Source organism: Lissotriton helveticus, chromosome 2_1, assembly GCF_964261635.1.
Source record: "Lissotriton helveticus chromosome 2_1, aLisHel1.1, whole genome shotgun sequence".
Taxonomy (NCBI): domain Eukaryota; kingdom Metazoa; phylum Chordata; class Amphibia; order Caudata; family Salamandridae; genus Lissotriton; species Lissotriton helveticus.
In genome coordinates, this window is record NC_136059.1 from 669,337,534 (window position 1) to 669,357,797 (window position 20,264).

General features: G+C 41.7%; 1 protein-coding gene across 1 annotated transcript in view; it reads left to right on the forward strand.

Moving 5' to 3' along the window:
* ADGRV1 (adhesion G protein-coupled receptor V1) overlaps positions 1-20,264 on the forward strand; it is a 2,034,994-nt gene that overhangs the window by 980,741 nt on the left and 1,033,989 nt on the right. The window contains exon 63 of the mRNA XM_078677778.1: positions 17,760-17,945. Coding sequence (XP_078533904.1) covers positions 17,760-17,945 — 186 coding nt within the window. The remainder of the gene's footprint in view (positions 1-17,759; positions 17,946-20,264) is intronic.

Sequence of the window (20,264 nt, forward strand, 5' to 3'; positions counted from 1 at the left end):
CATGGATGGATTTACGTGGGCATGGAAGAGTATATTAATGGATGATGGATGGATGTATGAATGGATTGTGGAGAGATTAATTAATGGGTGGCTGCATCAATGGGAGGGTGGGATGCATGGGTGGGTTGGGAGAAGCGCTGGATGGATGGGTAGATGAGTGGACTATGATGCCTATATAGTGCTCTCTATACCCACCACCCCCACTGCACCTGTGATGCTACACAATCTGTAGGACCCACCTTTGACAGGCACTAAAATTCGTTGTACCTAGAATCGATATATTCCAGAGTTGGCGCTGTATGATAGTGTAATCTGCTCCCTCATTTATCTGACTCACGTGCCTCATGCAGCGCCTCAACATCACTTGCTGGAAACACTGGAAATCAGACACAGAAATATCGTAAATGAGATACGATTTTTATTGTTAAAAAAGAAACTGCAAGCGTTTCCTAGAACAAAATGTGGGTTCACGAAGATGTGATTGCTGCCCCAAAAACCCCTCGTGTGAAGTCCAACTGATCGTTTAGTCACGACAGAGAAGCAAGGATGCCTGGGGACCCCCCTCAACAACAAAACTCTGCTCTCCTTCCGCTATCTCCAAATCAAACATGCCCTCCTCCATGAAGAAAAACGACTATGCCCCTGCACTCAAACAATTTAGTGAAATCAGATTGTAACTGTAGTATATATATTTTTCTTCACTTCGTAAATAATACATAGGACAAATCTAAACATGTAGTCAATCTCCGAGAATAAACTTATATGCATGGAAATACATGGGTAGAAACACAGTCTATTCTTAGTGTGGGCACTTCTGTTTTATTGTTCCGTTTCAACAGCCAACACGTGTTTCATCGCAGGGAACAAGCTGCGAATCAGAGGATGTGACCAGCCGGGCACCTTCTATCACATCCTCTGGGACTGCCCGAAAGTGCAACAACTTTGGGAGGGGGTCTTGAGAAAAATGAGGGCTTTCCTGGGTAAGTCGATTCCATTATCCCCGAAAGAATGTGTCCTCAATATATGGGGAGCTACAGACCTGAGCGAATTGGAATTGCGGTGGGCAGCGCTAGCCTTCCGATTGGCCAAACGCTCCATCGCAATGAAGTGGGGCTCCCCAGAGAGAACTCTGGTGGTGGGTTGGTTGGCTGAGATGGATCATTGCATGCTAGCTGAAAAAACGGTGTACAAAATTAGAGGTTGCCCCACGAAATGGGATGGTAAATGGGGACACTGGAATAAGTTCCGGGGTGAACTGTGTGACTCTCCGTCGCTTGAACCGGCTATGTCCCGGACTGGACCCAATTCTTGAAATGCTGCTCATGTTATTAATGTGACTATGATACAACTAGATTCAGATATATGCTGACTTTTGACTTTGCCGTCTTTTGAATTAAATCTTATGTTAAAAAAACCCACTCTGCGCTCTATTTAAATACTAACCCACGAGGGCGTGGGGCAGAGAAATAAACTGGTAGTTTAAATTCTCTTGGCTTATCGCATTTGCGTAGCACACAAAAATTACGGGCAATCATGGTTCTATGGCCAGGCTCTTTTAGAGAAGGCAGAAGGGGATATTGCGTTATTTATTCAGAATCACACATTCAGTTACAGTGGAGATGTCAGGATTTAAACCCCAAAGTTCTCTCTATTGCTGCCTGCCACAGCCGGTACTACTGGGAACCTCTTTATTTTACTGTGCACATTCCCGCTGCCCAGCGGGGCCACGGCTACATATCCGAACTCTAAACTGTATGGAAATTCTGTCAGGTTTTCATTCTAAGCGCTCTACTACTCACTCTCTACTACTCACTCTCTACTACTCACTCTCTACTACTGTCTACTACTCACTCACTCTCTACTCACTCTCTGCTCATTCTCTACTACTCACTCTCTACTACTCTACTCACTCTCTACTACTCACTCTCTACTACTTTCTACTACTCTCTACTCTCTACTACTCACTCTCTACTACTCTTTACTACTCTCTACTACTCTCTACTCACTTTCTACTATTCACTCTCTACTACTCTCTACTACTCTCACTCTACTCCCTCTCTACTCATTCTCTACTACTCACTCTCCACTACTCTCTCCTACTCCTCTCTCTTCTCATTCTTTACTACTCTCTACTACTCATTCTCTACTACTCACTCTACTACTCTACTCACTCTCTACTACTCACTCTTTACTACTCACTCTCTACTACTCTCTATTCACTCTCTACTATTCTCTACTACTCACTCTCTACTACTCTCTACTCACTCTCTACTACTCACTCGCTACTACTCACTCTCTACTACTCTCTACTCACTCTACTACTCACTCTGCTACTCACTCTCTACTACTCTCTACTACTCACTCTCTACTACTCTCTAATCACTCTCTATTACTCACTCTCTACTCACTCTCTACTCACTCTCAACTACTCTTTACTACTCTGTACTACTCAATCTCTACTACTCACTCTCTACAACTCACTCTCTACTACACCCTCTCTACTACTCTACTACTCACTCTCTACTACTCTCTACTCACTCTCTACTACTCTGTACTACTCACTCTCTACTACTCAATCTCTACTACACACTCTCTACTACTCACTCTCTACTACTCTGTACTACTCACACTACTCACTCTACTCTCTACTCCTCTACTCTCTACTACTAACTCTCTACTATTCACTCTCTACTACTCACTTTCTACTCACTCTCTACTACTGACTCTCTACTACTCTCTACTATCTAATCACTCTACTACTCTCTCTCTCTACTACTCTCTATTACTCTACTCACTCCTACTACTCGCTCTCTACCACTCTATTAATCTCTACTCACTCTCTACTACTCACTCTCTGCTACTCACTCTCTAATACTCACTAACTACTACTCACTCTCTACTACTCAATTTCTACTACTCTGTACTACTCACTCTCTACTACTCACTCTCTACTACTCAATCTCTACTACACACTCTCTACTATTCTCTACTAACTCTCTACTACGCACTCTCTACTACTCTCTACCCACTCTCTACTACTCACTCTACTACTCACTCTCTACTACTCACTCTCTACTACTTACTCTCTATTACTCTACTACTCTACTCACTCCCTTCTACTCACTTTCTACTATTCTCTACTACTCACTCTTCTACTCACTCTCTACTACGCTCTACTCACTCTCTACTACTCACTCTCCACTACTCTCTACTACTCACTCTCTACTACTCACTCTCTACTACTCTCTCTCTACTACTCTCTACTACCCACTCTCTACTACTCACTCTCTAGTACTCTATACTCTACTACTCACTGTCTACTCTCTACTACTCACTCTCTACCTCTCTACCTCCTACCTCTCTCTACCTCTCGCTCTACCTCTCTCTCTCTACTACTCTCTACCTCTCTACCTCTCGCTCTACCTCTCTCTCTCTCTACCTCTACGCCTCTCTAGGCGCACACATATGCATATATATATATATTCACTGAAAAAACCATATGTTTCAGGAGTTATATAGTTAGGAATTAGTTTTTAAAAAACCTTTGAAATTCACTCAAAAAACTATAAGTTTTAGTGGTTCTATAGTTAGCTGGACATTTTACTCATACAAAACCAATGAAATTGCTCCTATATAGTTAGTTGTACTAACTATATTTCGCGCACCCGCAATCCACTGCTGATGATGTCACATATTAGATCATTCATGACATGGTCAGTGACATCACTGATGACATCTCAAATGACATCACTGATGACATCACTGATGACATCATCCAGTGAATGTGGTTTGCTTCGTTATTTAAATATGCATTATATATATAGCAATTTACATTGAAGAATGAGTGGATATATATAAATAAATATTTGGATGGAGGATTTAGTAGCAGTGTAATTGACTGTTTACTTGACCAATTTATAATGTCTCACTAAATATAGTGGATAGTGACTAAACTGTGTGAATATCTGTATCACTTTGTCAGTTGTTGTGTAAACTGATTCTACAGTTGGTTACTAGCTATGTGAAAGTCTATATTAGTTATTGATTAGTTAACTGAGTATTTGTATGGGAGTCTGAAAGTGTTTGTGGTTCGGTGGGGGCTCTGTGACTGTCCAAAGATGTGTGAATAGTTGATTCAGTAGATATATGAAGTTAAAACTACATGTTCTAACAGTTTGGGCGAGGGAATCTCTTTATGGGTGTGGGGATGAGCAAATATATTTCTCAAAGGTACAGGTCCAACAAACTAGAAAAATAAAAGGCAGTGTATGTGTCAGTTGTTGTATATAAATAAGTATACATAAGACACAATGATTGTGTGAGTGACTGTATGGATAACTGTATACTTGTAATAATGATTTTATAATTCACTAAGTATGACTTACTATCTAAATGAATAGAAGAAGTGGTGTTTGTATAAGTGTTTTGCTAAGTAAATATGTAAGTATGATCCATTGTTTGCATAAGTGAGTAGGATGACTTCATATGTGAATAGGATGCGTGCTGTTGTTTAATGTCGATATAGATGTATAAGTATTTTTGATAGTGTTCTATTGTTCATTGACAGCATGTATGAGTGAATCCATAGGTAAGTGATTAGATGTGTGTATACATCTATGAATCACTGAGTGGATTTTTAGATACTTGTATTGCTGTGACAATGGATTTAAATATGATACTCTGTATTTTACAAACAGTGATGAAAAATTGTAATAGTGTATGAAAAGGTGTATGTAATAGTCACGTGGATGATGTCATCAGTGATGTCATCAGTGATGTCATTTGAGATGTCATCAGTGATGTCACTGACCATGTCATGAATGATCTAATATGTGACATCATCAGCAGTGGGTTGCGGGTGCGCGAAATATAGTTAGTACAACTAACTATATAGGAGCAATTTCATTGGTTTTGTATGAGTAAAATGTCCAGCTAACTATAGAACCACTAAAACTTATAGTTTTTTGAGTGAATTTCAAAGGTTTTTTAAAAACGAATTCCTAACTATATAACTCCTGAAACCTATGGTTTTTTCAGTGAATTTCAAAGGTTTTTTTAAATGCTAATTCCTAACTATATAAGGCCTGAAACCTATGGTTTTTTCAGTGAATTTCAAAGGTTTTTTAAATGCTGATTCCTAACTATATAAGGCCTGAAACCTATGGTTTTTTTCAGTGAATTTCACAGGTTTTTTAAATGCTAATTCCGAACTATATAAGGTCTGAAACCTATGGTTTTTTCAGTGAATTTCAAAGGTTTTTTAAATGCGAATTCCTAACTATATAAGACCTGAAACCTATGGTTTTTAAAAAAAAAATTGATTGGTTAACTGGCTTATTAAGTGTATCTTAGTGAATACATATATTAGCGAGTAATGTTTAAATATTTAAATATATGCATGAGTGATGTAATATGTGACGTCATCAGCAGTGCATTGCAGACGTGCAAGTTATAGTGAGTCCAACTAACTATAACGTGGGAATTTCAATGGTTTTATGCGAGTAAAATTTCCAGCTAACTATAACTGGTGTGAAACCTATGTTTTTTTCAGTGAATTTCAAAGGTTTTTTAAATGCTAATTCCTAACTATAACTGGTCTGTAACCTATGGTTTTTTCAGTGAATATTTATATATATAAAATTTATATGGCAAAATGAAACCCCTCATTTTGTTTCGTTTCAAATTAAATGTATTAAGTGTTACCACTTTATTCCAATCAAGATGACTTCAGGTGTGCCATACTTTTGTCATAAGTAAGACTGTTAGCGTTCTAGTTGTTCTTTAGAACACTCTGGGACATTCTGTCATTGGGCTATAGTTGGGCTACATCTGGCTGATATTTGGGCTACATTTGTTTTTTTTGTCTCTGGTGGCCATCTTTGGGCTACATTGGGCTACATTGGGCTACATTTGGGCTCTAACATATATATAGCCCAATGTAGCCCAATATATATTTTTTCAAAGTTAATTTTCGTAAAAACCACTGGAGCACATATCTTGAGACATAGCAAAGGCACATCGGGCTACCAGTCCCTACAATTGTGCCAAGTTTGGTGGAAAACCATTCAGCCGTTCGGGCTAAAAGTGAGTCCAACCGCCCTATGGAAATTAACATGGGGAAAACACGTTTTGGGACCCCCCTTTTATCTCGGCCCCCGCTTGATGAATCCCCCCAAAACTTTCAGGGAAGGAGCGGAGCGCCGCGAGGCAAAGTTAAGGAAAATTTCAGGAAGATTCCTCAACCGGCGCCAAAGTTATTCCCAATAGAATGTTGCGATTTCCCTATTGAAAACAATCCTAACTATATATACCTACTGGCTATCGCCAGTATATATATATATATTTCCTACTGGCAGTCGCCAGTAGGTAGTTATAGTTAGGACCTAGTTTCCATAGGAAATCCGCAACATTCTATTGGAAATAACTCTGACGCCGGTTGAGGAATTTGTGTGTAATTTTCAAAAACTTTTGGCCAGCTCTGCTCCGCTCCTTCCCTGAAAGTCTCGGGTAGATTCGTCAAGCGGGGGCCGAGAAAAAAGAGGGGTCCCAAAACGTGTTTTCCACATGTTAATTTCCATAGGACCTTTAGACACGGCTACAGCCCGAACCGCTGAACGGAATTACACCAAACTTGGCAAAATGGTAGAGTCTGGTACGCAAATCACGCTTTTGGTTAAATAGTGTAAATCCCTCCAGTAGTGCCTGAGAAAATTAAAGTTGAAATCAATTATATATATATAAGTGCGCACCGTGCGCGCACCTTGCCGTGCATGAGCTTCATGCTGATTGGCTGCCACTGTCTGCCAACACTCCAAAACAGAAATGGATGGCAGCCATAAGCTGCATGCTCATTGGCTTTCAACACTTCAAACCATGAAGTGTTGGCAGCCATCTTGTGCTTGGTAGACCGAGGCACAAGAAAGCAGAAAAACAAACGTGTAGAACACAAAAAGGGGGCAGGGTAGAAGCACCCTGACCCCCTAGGCATGCTCATGGGGTCCCACAAGGACCCCCAAGGCCAAAAATGTTTTTTTTTAAAAACCCGGTATGTTTATTTAAAAATTACCCCCCCAGGGGGACCAAATTGTGGGGGCATAGTGATAAAGAAGTGTGGGGGGTGCCCAATCCCCCCCCCACACTGCTCCGGGGCAAAGCAACACAGCCCCCTGGCGCATACTGGAGGCTCCTGGTGGGCTAGTTGCCTCCCAGGGACCCCCAGTATGCAAGGGGAATTAGTTCCCCCTCTGCAAACGCGCCCGTGGGCTGTGCTGCAGAGAGGTGTAAAAAAGGGTGTGGACTCATTACACCTCTCTGCAATGCAGCCCCCTGGGGAATACTGGAGGTTCCTGGTGGGCTAGTTGGCCCCCAGGGACCCCCAGTATGCAAGGGGAATTAGTTCCCCCTCTGCAAACGCGTCAGGGGGCTGCGTTGCAGAGAGGTGTACAAACATTTTTTATCAATTTATATTAAAAATATGTAATGTAATTTGAAAAATAATATATCTAAAAAGAAAAAATTTATAATAATATAGTAAATCAGTATAAAACATATAACAATTATTACATTAAAAAATGTTCATTTACAAAACCATTGAAATTCACTGAAAAAACCATAGGTTACAGCCACGTTATAGTTAGGAATTAGCATTTAAAAAACCTTTGAAATTCACTGAAAAAAACGTAGGTTTTACACACGTTATAGTTAGGAATTAGCATTTAAAAAACCTTTGAAATTCACTGAAAAAAACGTAGGTTGGACACATGTTATAGTTAGCTGGACATTTCACTCATATAAAACCATTGAAATTCCCCAGTTATAGTTAGTTCAGCTAACTATAACTCGCGCGCCCGCAATGCACTGCTGATGACGTCACATATTACATCACTCATGACATGGTCAGTGACATCACTTATGACATCACTGATGACATCTCAAATGACATCACTGATATATGAGTGAAATGTCCAGCTAACTATAACATGTGTCCAACCTACGGTTTTTTCAGTGAATTTCAAAGGTTTTTTAAATGCTAATTCCTAACTATAACGTGTGTAAAACCTACGGTTTTGTCAGTGAATATATGTATGTATATGTATATATATGCATATGCATATGCATTCATATGTATGTGTATATATATATATATACATACATATATAAACATATATATACATCTACATATCTATATAAATATAAATGCATGCATACATATACATATATGCATACATATGCTTGTTATGTATATGAATGTTTTAAAGTCACTGATAAAAGCAAAGCTAAAAAGCCACCTAATTACAAGCAGAATTGCTTTAACTTAAACAAGGGTGAGACCTATTGCATTTTCAATGATTGTTTAAATTACGCCCCCCTCCCCTCCCGGTTCTTTAAAAGAGAAAGGTAGGACCAGAAAACTAGTTTGCTACTGAAACTTCTAACGGCAGCATAAGGAGCAAGTAAGTAAAAACATTAGTCCTTAAATATAATGAATGAAAATGCCTTAACTTAGAACCAGAATTGGTTCTAAGTTAAGTCACCCTTCCTTCCCCGATTCTTGTATCAATGCAGCAATAAATCATGATGTAAGGAGAGTTAAAGAATTATGTGCCCTCCAAAGACAAAACAGTAGGCAGTCTGAACTGCCAAACACAAAAAAACCAAGCATTTGCAATGCAATAGGTCCCGCATTATTAAAGTTTGAGCTATTGGCATTGCTAAATAATGCAACACCAATAGCTCAAACTTTAATAATGCGAGACCTATTGCATTGGAAATGCTTGTTAAACTTCGTAACACTGTCAGGGCATTGGTTGCATCTCATTAGTACCAGTTTAAACCCCTAATGTAGCTTTGCAAAGGGCCTTTCACCGTGCGACAAACCATATCGCTGCATTTTTTGTAACTTTTGACCCGTCAGAGCTAGAAACATAATTTTTTCTTGTTAACATCTTTAGGTTATGCGGCAGATGTTGGATTCTATGGCAAATGTGGAAAATCTACAATTATGCTAAACTCGCTGCTGTCGCACAATCACATAATTCCAGTGGCCCGGTCTATGACCCTCTTGGCGTCTTATGTATGTGTCCTGGTGTAACAGCCAGTATGTAGTTCGATGGGTGTGTTGAATTTATATTTCCTTGCCAAGGAAATGTTGTGAGGAGAGGACTTACGACTCCAGACAGTATAATTTATGGTAGGCAAGTGGTGCTTGATTGTCCTGGAGAGTGAGGGGGACTAACAACTCCTACCAGTTTGAAGGCTTGTTTCAAGAAGCAGCTGGAGTTTGTATAGAAAGTGTTTGTTTCCCATCATGAGCTGACCGGCGGAAAGAACCTCAAATTTGAATAATGTATGTTCCCCTATTTTCTTAGGATATAAGTATTCATCCCCCTTTGCCGAGGTTGACCGGGATTAGCGAAACATAGCCCAAGTTCTGAAACGCTGGATGTTGTTTTGAAATCATGCCTGTTTTGGTGTAGAGTTTGGGTTTGCATCCCGTCTGCGTGGTTTGCAGAGTCCCTCTTTCAAGCCCTTAGTGGGAGCCAATCTGACTTCCTAACTTGGAAGGCCTCGGTATAGTGCCGTTTGGGGTGCAGCAGTGGACAGCTGGTTGTGCTGCTGTGTTTGCTCCTCTTTGACTATTTGTTGCAAGATGAGATTAAGTCCGAAATGGCCAGAAACGAGCAAGGCTCCTGTAAGCAGTATGACCTATGACGTGTTTCCTTTACACCGCTTCTTGGTTTTTCTGTTTGGACACATTCTTGTTTCTTCTTTTCTTTTTTTGAACTGAATGACGACCAGTGATGAGAAAAGGGGCCCAGTCTGGTGAGTACTTGCCAGTTACCCCGAGGGTGGTGTTCCCGTGAGGTGTCATTCTTTTCGCCACACATTTTTTGCAGAAATATGTTTTGCAAAGTTCCAATTTCATTTGGTGGATGCACTGTGTAGATTAAGGTTTCAGACATCCTGTGTTGTTCTATGTAATTGTCAAGAGACGTTGGCCAAAATTCTCTTTTTTTTTAAATTCTTTAAGATATCGGACGTATTGCAGTAAGATACCCCTGAAAAAAATGATAGTGGATACGGGAGCGCAACAGCAATCATTGACATGAGACTGATCTGTTGTAAGGCGTACTGACATAACTTATGCCCATAAGACAGGGTTTTGTGGTTGTTGATGATTTTTGAGTGGAGGGCAACCTTGTTCTGTCTTTTCCCTCTGAGCTCCTCTTTCTGATAGAATGCTTCTCTCTAGAACCTTCTCTGCTTCTGACCAAAGTGTGAACCTGTCAGCAGACCGGAGCTTGTGTCGGGCTAGTCATATGGCGAGCTGAACTCAGGTCAGAGGGTACGGGGGGAAACAGCCTTTAAAACGCAACTTTCTCAATGCACTACCATTACAACAAAACTTTTACAACGCAGGATCCATTACAACGCATGCCATTACAACACAGATGCTATTACAGCGCATGCCATTACAACGTAAGTATGGGTAAGTATTTAATTTAAGTTTAACCCCTAAACTATCCAACACTTACCCTACTATTACACCCCCTGGAGTTAGAATAGTAATTCTAACCCCTACACTATCCAACACTTACTCTACTATTACACCCCGCTGGAGTTAGAATAGTAATTTTAACCACTACACTATCCAACATTTACACTACTATTACATTCCCATTAATTAAAATTAAAAATAAATACTTACCCATGCGTGGTAATGGCATGTGTTGTAATGGATCCTGCGTTGTAAAAGTTTTGTTGTAATGGTATGCGTTGTGAATGTATGCGTTGTAACGTCATACATCCGGGCACGGGACACGCTGCAGTGCAGGGGTCTGGCGGCTGGCCTTTACTTCAGCCCTCCTGCCGGTCTGTCCCTAGAACCCATGTGCGAATGATTCCAGCTAGAGATATGCCCAGGACAGCCCACCTGTGATCCCCATTTGTAGAGCTGCATCCTGCGTCTCTGCAGCATCACTGCAATGCGCACCTACATCAGGGAGGCCCAAATTCTGGTAGGGCCAGTTCAGTCTTTTATCTTTCAATGCCAGTAAAATACGAGCCATTGAGAGTTTAGACAAAAACCTCCAGTTACCCAAACACCATCCTTCGATTTAAAAATGGGAGATAGTCTAAGGCCATTGTTAATAATAAAAGTGCACACATTTTTGTTAGGTCTCGTCAAGAGAGAGTTTTAGGTCTTTTGCCAGTCCCATGTATCTAATACATTGATAAATGATAAATACATACTTATGTCCACAGACAGGGAGACTCTGGGTCAGCCCTCTCCAACTGCATTCCCATGCACTGTAGCATACAGCTCGGGGCAGTCAGTTGTCCCATTTCAGACACAGACTCTCTTGCATTCTAAGTAGCAACTTATTCCTCTTAAAGAGAAGTGCATTTGAGGGTGAATACTTTACTTTGTCAATTATTTTTCTTTCTTTCTTTTTTTAAAAAAAAAGTCATCCTTGTGCTTTTAAACAATGTATTCCGGTTACAGTAATTCAAAGCCAATAAAATAATTTCTCTCCTTCAGTAAGATGAGCATAAAAAGTAACAAGTCAACATCTTTTTTTGCGGCCATTGTCCCATTCCTAAAGTGCTAGAACAAATCACCTGATTATGATGTATAATGTATACGAGAAGGGCTCTTTGTTCAGAGGACAAAAATCAATACAAAACCTCTTAAAACGGCTTTTTCCCCATGTCATGTCCGAGTGGAAGGGTCGGGAAATGCTGATTCCACATTTAGAACAACATTGATTCATACCGCAGCGCTGTCCGCTCCGGCCCTGTCCACACACCACAGAGCCTAGCGCTGACACCTCACGCGCACCTTTGGAAGAAGTCACAAGGTTATGTGCTTCCGGAGCATCGCCGCGTAATGGGAACTAGATTGAAGAATATATGTACTGCAGTCTCACTGGTGGAAGCATGTCTCGAAGTAAAAATATACTAACTTACCTGGGGAAGATGTCTCCTTTTTCGTACGATTTTTGGAATCTTGTTTACCATCAGCGTTAAAGCGAAAACATCCATCTTGAACATGAAATATATTTGTCCGGTAAACTTTTATGATTTAATTATTTGTCCCGTGTAGGTGGTATACTTAATATGGATCACATATATTGTTTATTTAGGATTACATTTGTATGCCTTGAAACAAACAATATCAATGGTGATTTATCATGTGCAGATCTGTTCTCGGAGTAGCATGTGCTGCGTGACATAGAAGTGCCGTTCAGTGTTCTATAGTGTGTGCCTGTGTGATGTTTTGTGTAGAGCAGTGGTTGCTTGCTTTTTACGTCTTTCGCTTTGGTAACCGAAGAGTTCCAGTCACGTGGCAAGTTATACAAGCAGACCAGTACCTGCCCTTGAAAATAAATTATTGCATTTTAATTTTCTCTATATCGTTCTTTCTCCTGGGCTAACAGCCATTATGGGCAAGTAACCAAGTCATTAAACAGGATGCGGTGGAGTAGGATCTATTTTAATGGTGTGTGCAGTGAAACCTTAATTTCAGAGAGCAACATGTAAATCGGCAAACAAAGCCCTTCAGTACGAGGATGCTGGAGGTGCAGGAGCTCTCCCAGCACTTCTAGTTCCAGCGCCACCACCTGGGAAATAAAACTTGAAAACCTGTTTTTCTTAAGTAAACAAAGCATAGGCCTATCAGGAGCATACCAACTGAAAAATGTTTACTCTTCGCTGAATATGTGAAACGATTGCTGCATTGATGGAATCCCTTTAAAAATGAGCATTTCAGTGTAAATGTAAATAACACGCCCGCGAGTGGTGCGCGCGCACCCGTGCGCCACTACGAGCATATGTTCAATTATTGCGCCAGTGTCTGGGCACTATAATTGAAAACATATGGGCTTTGTGTGCGCGTAACAGACACCAATAGGCCATGGGCGGAGCAATGCGCCCGCCTTTGGCCTATTGCGTGCTCTGTTTTAAAAATACACGCACACAATGCCCAATAGCGGAACCCAAAAGGAATCGCACACGCACGAGCGTTTGCAATTCCAGGGTCCGTTTTCAGACCCCGGACAAAAGGGCTTTCGCCCCGGCGCAAGCACTGCTGCGTAGTGCAACGCAGGGCGGGAGCCCTAAAAATGCTTCTATTTTCTGCATGTAAGGAAAAAAACGGCCCCCAACCACCATGGTTTTAAGAAGAATAGATGAAACCAAACGTGAGACTGTCTCACTTAAAGGAAAATGTTAACGAAAGAAAAAGGAGAGCTGGTAACAATTATAATCTAATGTTGAAGTTCAACATTTATAGTTTAATTTTTTCATAGGCATGAATTTAAAAAGCTTAAATTTGCAATCTTTTTCCACTTTTCGTGTTAAACATCCTGAGACAGTGAAGTCTGTGTGTCTTTCGGAATGAAAAATGGAAACATGCATTGCTCGATGGAAGGGTGGCAGATGCTTCTCCTGTTTGCCTAACATGTTATAACTCTAAACGTTCTACTCAAGAGGCAGGGCACGAACAGGGAGAGTGTGCACTTTGCTGTTAGCTGCCTCCCACATCTTAAATCCCCTCTCTCCTCCCTGAAAGTGAAAGAAAAAAATCTGTTTACTGCCCCGATATCGCGCAGGCTTAACAGTCCAGTTTAGATCGTGTTTCAAGCGCAGCCCGCTGTCAAAGACAAAAAATATTGCTCAACTAAGATGTATATCATATGAAAAATTGAAGAGCAAACAAATGGGGCCCCCAGACAGCAGCATGTAGGACCAGCGCAAGAGCTTCTCCCCACAGCCACCAGAGCTCCCAAAGCTGTGGCTGCTCCTAGCAACAAGAGCAGGGAACACACCCATGAAAATAACAAACAAGGCGCTCACGTGCACCAGCCATCCCAGTTGCTGCTCTTATTTCAGGCATGCAGGCGGCTGCCCTGAGTGCTGGCAAAAAAACATGATAACGCCGGATTCTACTACAACATTTTCCGGGGAACATCCTTTACGACGCGGATGTTACCTCGCGCTACCATTACGACGCGTCTCTTACAACGCAAGTCGTAACCACGACTTGGGCTGGAGGGCGCTCAAGGACAAGGAATAGTTAATTTACTATTCCAACACCTTCTCTACTATCCACGGGGACTGGTGTTGGAATAATAAATTAAACTATTCCTAAGTCCGCACCCTACAGTGCAAGTCATGGTAACGACTTGCATTGTAAAACACGCGTTGTAACGGTACGCGTGGTAATAGCCCGCGTCGTACCGTCATACAAGCCATTTTCCAGAGAATCCTGGGTCGACTGGATCTTTATTATCTGCTGAAAAGTGTAAAGGGGAGAAACCATCATTTACAAATAACTAGCATGGACTAATCCAATAAGACTTGGAAAGGATCACTGACTCCGAACTTCAATTTAGGGGTTTTATTACAAAGCCAAAAATAACTGAACATACAAGCAACTCATGACGAGGTTGTAAAAATACATAGGCACTAATACAAAGTTCATCCTACAAATTAGTCTAACCCGGTGCAGCATAAAAAGAATGAGCAACTCCAAAAATACTAAAAAAGCAATAACTGCGCCAACATCGATATTAGTCTTCATTAGTGGCTGTAAAAGAAATCTGTAAATCTATCCCTACTCTATTACTAAAGTGGCATCCCTACTTAGCATTTCCCAGGCAAGATCAAGAAAAGGTGTCAGCTCTTGAAGACTTCTTACGAAGTACTTTCACGTTGAAAGGGTCAGTAGCCAAAGCTACAGAGTTCGTTCTAGGTCTTCCTTCTAAGAATCGATCCCTTCTTTCTACCCTCTAACGGCTCTTTGCTAACTCATCCCTCGGGGCACTGTCCCTAATACAAAATGCACAATCAATAGAACACGCCCTTGAAACACCTCCTCTGGCCAGGTGATGTCGTTTTTTCAGCTCTTTTCTAAATTGGAGCCTCGTAGAGGCAGGATGGGTGGATAGGGGACGTTGTTCATATTCTGGGTGCAGAGATGAGAAAGACCTTCTGGCATGTTTTTTGTTTTTTTCTTTTTTGCATCTCTTTTTTCTGTGGCCTAATGGTGTCCTTCCTGTGGTTGTGCCGAGAACCACCACCAATAGTGAGCTTGCCTATATAATAAATAGGATTACAGTGGTAGCTCAGAATGTGGGTGTTTGCTCCCCAGTTTTTGTCAGGTAAAACTGTGAAGCAAATAGTGTACCTTCATTGTCTGTGCGGCTTGGAATGGGGAATAACAGTCACTATTCACAAATAACTCTTCATTCCAACGTGCCCAACTTGTAACCCCGCACAATTTGTGCACTGTCTAATTTTGCAACCCAGCACAAGTGCAAACTAGCAAGTGGGTCATTTGCCCCCGTTGTGTGCCAATGTAATGCGATAAGGGCAGTGATTAGTTTGTAAAAGACTAAGTGCCGGGGCTCTCAATGGGTGTCCACTGTAGCTTGCACTACACATTGCCCCTGCCAGATGCCAATGACAGTACAAACATAGCTAATAATGCTCACACTCCTGCTAGTGTGACGATTCATCATATTCCAGCCCCCCAAAGCTATAAGAATGGCTTGGGAGATTTCATTGAAAATTTAAATTGAACCAATGAAAAGATGACCTAACAAAGAATAACAACACACTAAACTGGCAATGCTATTTCAAGGAATGACGGCCCTCTTTTCACACACCCGTAGACTAAGAGCTGAGTGTGCTTAGGAGTTTTCTTTCCCTCCTCAATGGTAGTGTAAAGGTTGTTATTATGCCTCACACTAAAGGCACAGGACTGAGTGGGAGCCAGGGTATATTCTCTACTGTGTGGTTGCTTGCGGGGGTCTCATTATATTACACCCTACATTCAGTATGTTGGGTTTGTGGTGTGTAAAGAGCTCCATTCCCCCGTGGGTTGTTAGGGGCTTATTCCCCATCTGCTACCTTTTCCTGTGCCGGGCCTCCAGCTCTTGAAGTCTTCTTCCCTCCTCCTTGCCAGACTCCCTTCGGCTCCAGACCCGGCTCTGCCCTTCCTTCCTCCTCCTCTACACTCTGAATATCAATGTGCTACAGAACACATGGTGGTGAATGGTAGGGCTCAGTTCCGGAAGGTAGTCCTTCAAGGAGGCTCCGTCTTAACCCTGGCCGGCCGGCACTATTGTAATATAATGTGTATGTCGGCCTCTACTAGGCCAGGCACAGTGACTCATTGAACCTTGTGGAGCCGGAGCTATTACGGTGCCAGACAAGCCACCACATTCAAACAAAAAGCAGCATTGATTTTGGCAATGGGCATGGCGACTAAGTACTCACAGTTATTCAAGGTGGGACGGGCGGGGCACTTCCTTCACTGATGTAGCCTGCCTGGTGCTGCTGCCAGCTGCCTTCCCTCAACATCGTCAAGCTGATGACTCCTGGGGTGAGGGTGTGCAGGGCATGGCAATCTGAACAAAATCTGAGCATGCTGCCTGCCTCACAGCCCCTACTCCCGGAGAACCAAATCAATCCCAATCACTATTCAGCCCACAAGCAACAGTGAACTAAGGGCCGCCATCATATCATATTAAGGAATCTTGGCTCATGGTCTCACAGCCACAACACTCATCGGGACTCGGGAGACGAGAACAGCACTCTGCTCCGAGTCAGTGAGGTGATTTATTATCATGCCATATGTGAAGTACAAATGCATGTAGACCCGGCCTGATAGGTAAGTGCCGGTGCTAAGCACCGGAAAGCTCCGGCACAAATTAGGCACTGGATAAGGGCATAGATAGGAGGACTATCTTTGTATAAATTAATGAAGCAAAAATTCGGGGCATGAATTACAGTTCCATGACAATGACTAGAGATGGGAAGATTTAAATGACGTATTTAATTACCTTATTCAGCCTTGTATACTTGAGGTGTTTTTGTTGCTCCACTTACTCTTTTACTAGTAGTTACCTGTGGTCAATGCTAACAACAGTTTGTAAATGTTCCACTCAAGTCAGCAAACGTTCCATGTGAGTGCCAAGTGCAATATTATAATATAAAAAAAAAAAAAAATCACTCTTTGCTGCCTTACTAACGAAAGACTTCAGTCATTTTAATTACTTATTGATTCACAAAGTAGCTGATTCACAAAGGTAACCTTACACTTTTGTGTAAGTTTACGATTTTTATCGTATTCACAAACTACAAGTTTAATTTTAGTAAGAATAATTTTATGAGTTTCTGCAGTCGGAACAGAGAATTTCACACATAAAAAGATAGGGATGGCCAATCTCTTTAAATACGTAGTCTTCACAATGAGTGCAGAGTCACCACAGTCATAAAATTACTAGCATTAAACTCGTAGTTAGTGAATACCCCCAAAATAATTACTTTCAGCGCCGGACTGGGCACACAAACCATCCATGGCAATACTGCCAAACCGGCCTCTGCGGGTGGTGGTCTTGCAAGAAGCAGCACTGCTTCCACTTTAGTACTGCTGTTGGTTTTGTTACAAGGGGCCGATATTGCAGCATTGCCTCATAACAGGCCTCCAGTAACAACAAGGGTCCCAACTACTTGAAAAACGGCTTCCACCCTTCCAGCCCACCAGGAAAACACCCGGTGACTGCTATGGCCAGTCCGGCCCCGGTTACCTTACACAAAAGTGTAAGTGTATCCTTGTGAATCAGGCCCACAGTATTTTCCAGGCTAAATTTCTTAAACGTGGCGAAACAACTTTATATTTTGGTAGGTAGTGAGATTAATTGTTTTGTATGTGAATCATTGTTAATTCTGTGCTGTTCTCTTCTGCTTAGGCTCTCGATGACGATATTCCAGAGGAAAAGAAGCATTTCCAGTTTTATTTGACAGCAGTCAGTGAAGGCGGATCGATCAACGAGTCCATGAGAGTCGCAAACATCACAATGGCTGCCAGTGATTTCCCTTATGGGCAATTTGTATTCAGCCAGGAACTCCTTCAGACATCAGAGGAAGCAAAATTGGTAAGGAGTGGAATATAATCGTTGATTAGTAAAGTAGTACACATTGTACCTTCACGTGGTGCCTATTTACCGTAGTAAGAATTGGTTAGTAATGTTGAACAGTTTGCTTGACAATTGCTGTGGACAGAATTATATATTGAGTTTACAGTAAGCCTATGCCACTTCCACAGCAATTTCTAGCCAAGGAATTTTATTTGAAAATTGTATGTCAAATTATTGTGCACCAAGTTATCTTTTGTTGTAAGTATTGTTTTCTAAATATTGTTTATGAAAATGTCAGGTTTCTATTGTTAACTCCAGTGTTGTGACATTTTTGTAAGCTATATGTAGGATATAGGACAGCGCCAGGATGCCCGTAGGGTTGCAGAGCGCTTTATAAATACCATAAATAAATAAGATATGATATTTATGTCAGACGATATTATGACCTTGATATACCTATACCAATCATTAGGTTGTATGCATAGAGGCTATATGGGTTACCTGGGACTTCACAGGCTGCCTATTTTCTTTAGCGTCACACAAAATAACTTGTGAACTACAATAAAATATGGCACTGTGGTCCTCAACCTACTTGAACATTCTGCAGCCTTTCACACCATCTCCCACTCCATCCCTATCCAACGACTGCACAAAGCCGCCATCCATCAAAGGCGCAGATATTCGAGAATAGGGAGGATAATAGCGGTAGGTGGCTCCTACTAAAGGTCTCACTAGGAGACTCGATTTACTCACTGGTTTGCTATTATGGCCCAAATCAAGATGACCCATCCCATCTAGATTTGATTCGAACTCATTTGATAACCCGCCAGGACCCTGTAATTTGGGTTGGGGATTTTAATATTGTCCTGAACCCTAATTTGGATAAGTCGCCCAATTCCAAAGCTGTGGCATTATCTAACTCAAGACAAAGTCTCGTGTCAATTATGGCACTGCTAGGTCTAGCAGATGTATGGAGGGAAAGGGCTGGTAACAAATTGGGGGTATCCTTCTGGAACCTTAAATATAAGCACAAGTCCAGAATTGATTACGCACTGTTCAGTTACTGCCTCAAAGACTTTGTGGAGGATATAGAATATCTTCCGCTCCATCTTTCTGATCATTCTGCTATTTTGTTTACTCTAAAATCTGGCCAGCGGAGTAGACAGTCATCATGGTCTTTTGACAGATCTATTTTATTAGAGGAAACTGAAATACATTTTCTTCTAGTTGAGTCTAAATGTTTTTTAGAGGCTAATGTCGACTCAGCAGGTATTTCTATGGTGTGGGATGCGTTGAAAGCATTTTTGAGAGGCTGCATAACAAATAGAGCCTCCCATAGGCGAAGGCTGTATATTAGTAAAATTAATAGCCTAGACTCGGAATTGAGCTCTATGGAACATAAGTGTGGCAGCTCGATCGGATCAATAGAGGAGCAAGGAAAGCTGGCCACTTTAAAAAAACAACTTGAAGGTCTTTTACAGGAAAGGGTTGCCAAGAGATGGGAGGCAAGCAAAATGTCCCACTTCGAATTTGGGGAAGCTGCTGGGAGGGTCTTGGCGTGGAAAACAAAATCCGACCAAGCACAAAAATTCATTAGAGAGATAAAAATCGAAGGAGAAACATTGGCCCGGACCTCTGTCTCTGATATCGGGAATGCCTTTCAGGAATTTTTTCAAGATATCTATAAAGAAGATATCAGAGACGATCACTTCGCAAGGGAGTCCTGGCTACAGAAAATATCTCTGCCGGCCTTATCACCTGAGCAAAATAGGGGCCTGGGGATCGACATAACTGAAGAGGAAGTGAGGAAAGCTATTGGGCAAGTTAAGCGAGGGAAGGCTGCTGGCCCTGATGGCTTACCAGGAGAGCTTTACCGTGTAATAGGAGAAGCCATCATACCAACTTTGATGGCCCTCTTTATTAGCATTCTCTTGTTAGGGGAGGATCCCGCTAAGTCATGGTCCGAAGCAACTATAGTCCTGATCCTTAAGCCTGGGAAAGACCCAACTGACTGTGGCTCCTACCGTCCTATTTCACTCCTTAACAATGACTATAAAATCTTTGCTGCTATCATGTCTAATAGGTTGGGGAGTGCAATAGGGTCGGTTATCCATCAGGACCAAAAAGGATTCATAAAAGGACGCCAGTTATCGGATCTCACGCGGAATTTAGTCGGGGCTATAGATATTGCTTCCACTTTTTCGTTACCACTAGCCACCCTGACTTTAGACGCAACTAAGGCCTTTGATAGGGTCAATTGGCCCTGGCCCTATTTAGCCGCAGTTCTGAAAAAACTCAATTTGGGAGACAGGTTCTGTCGGGCCATAGCTCCTATTT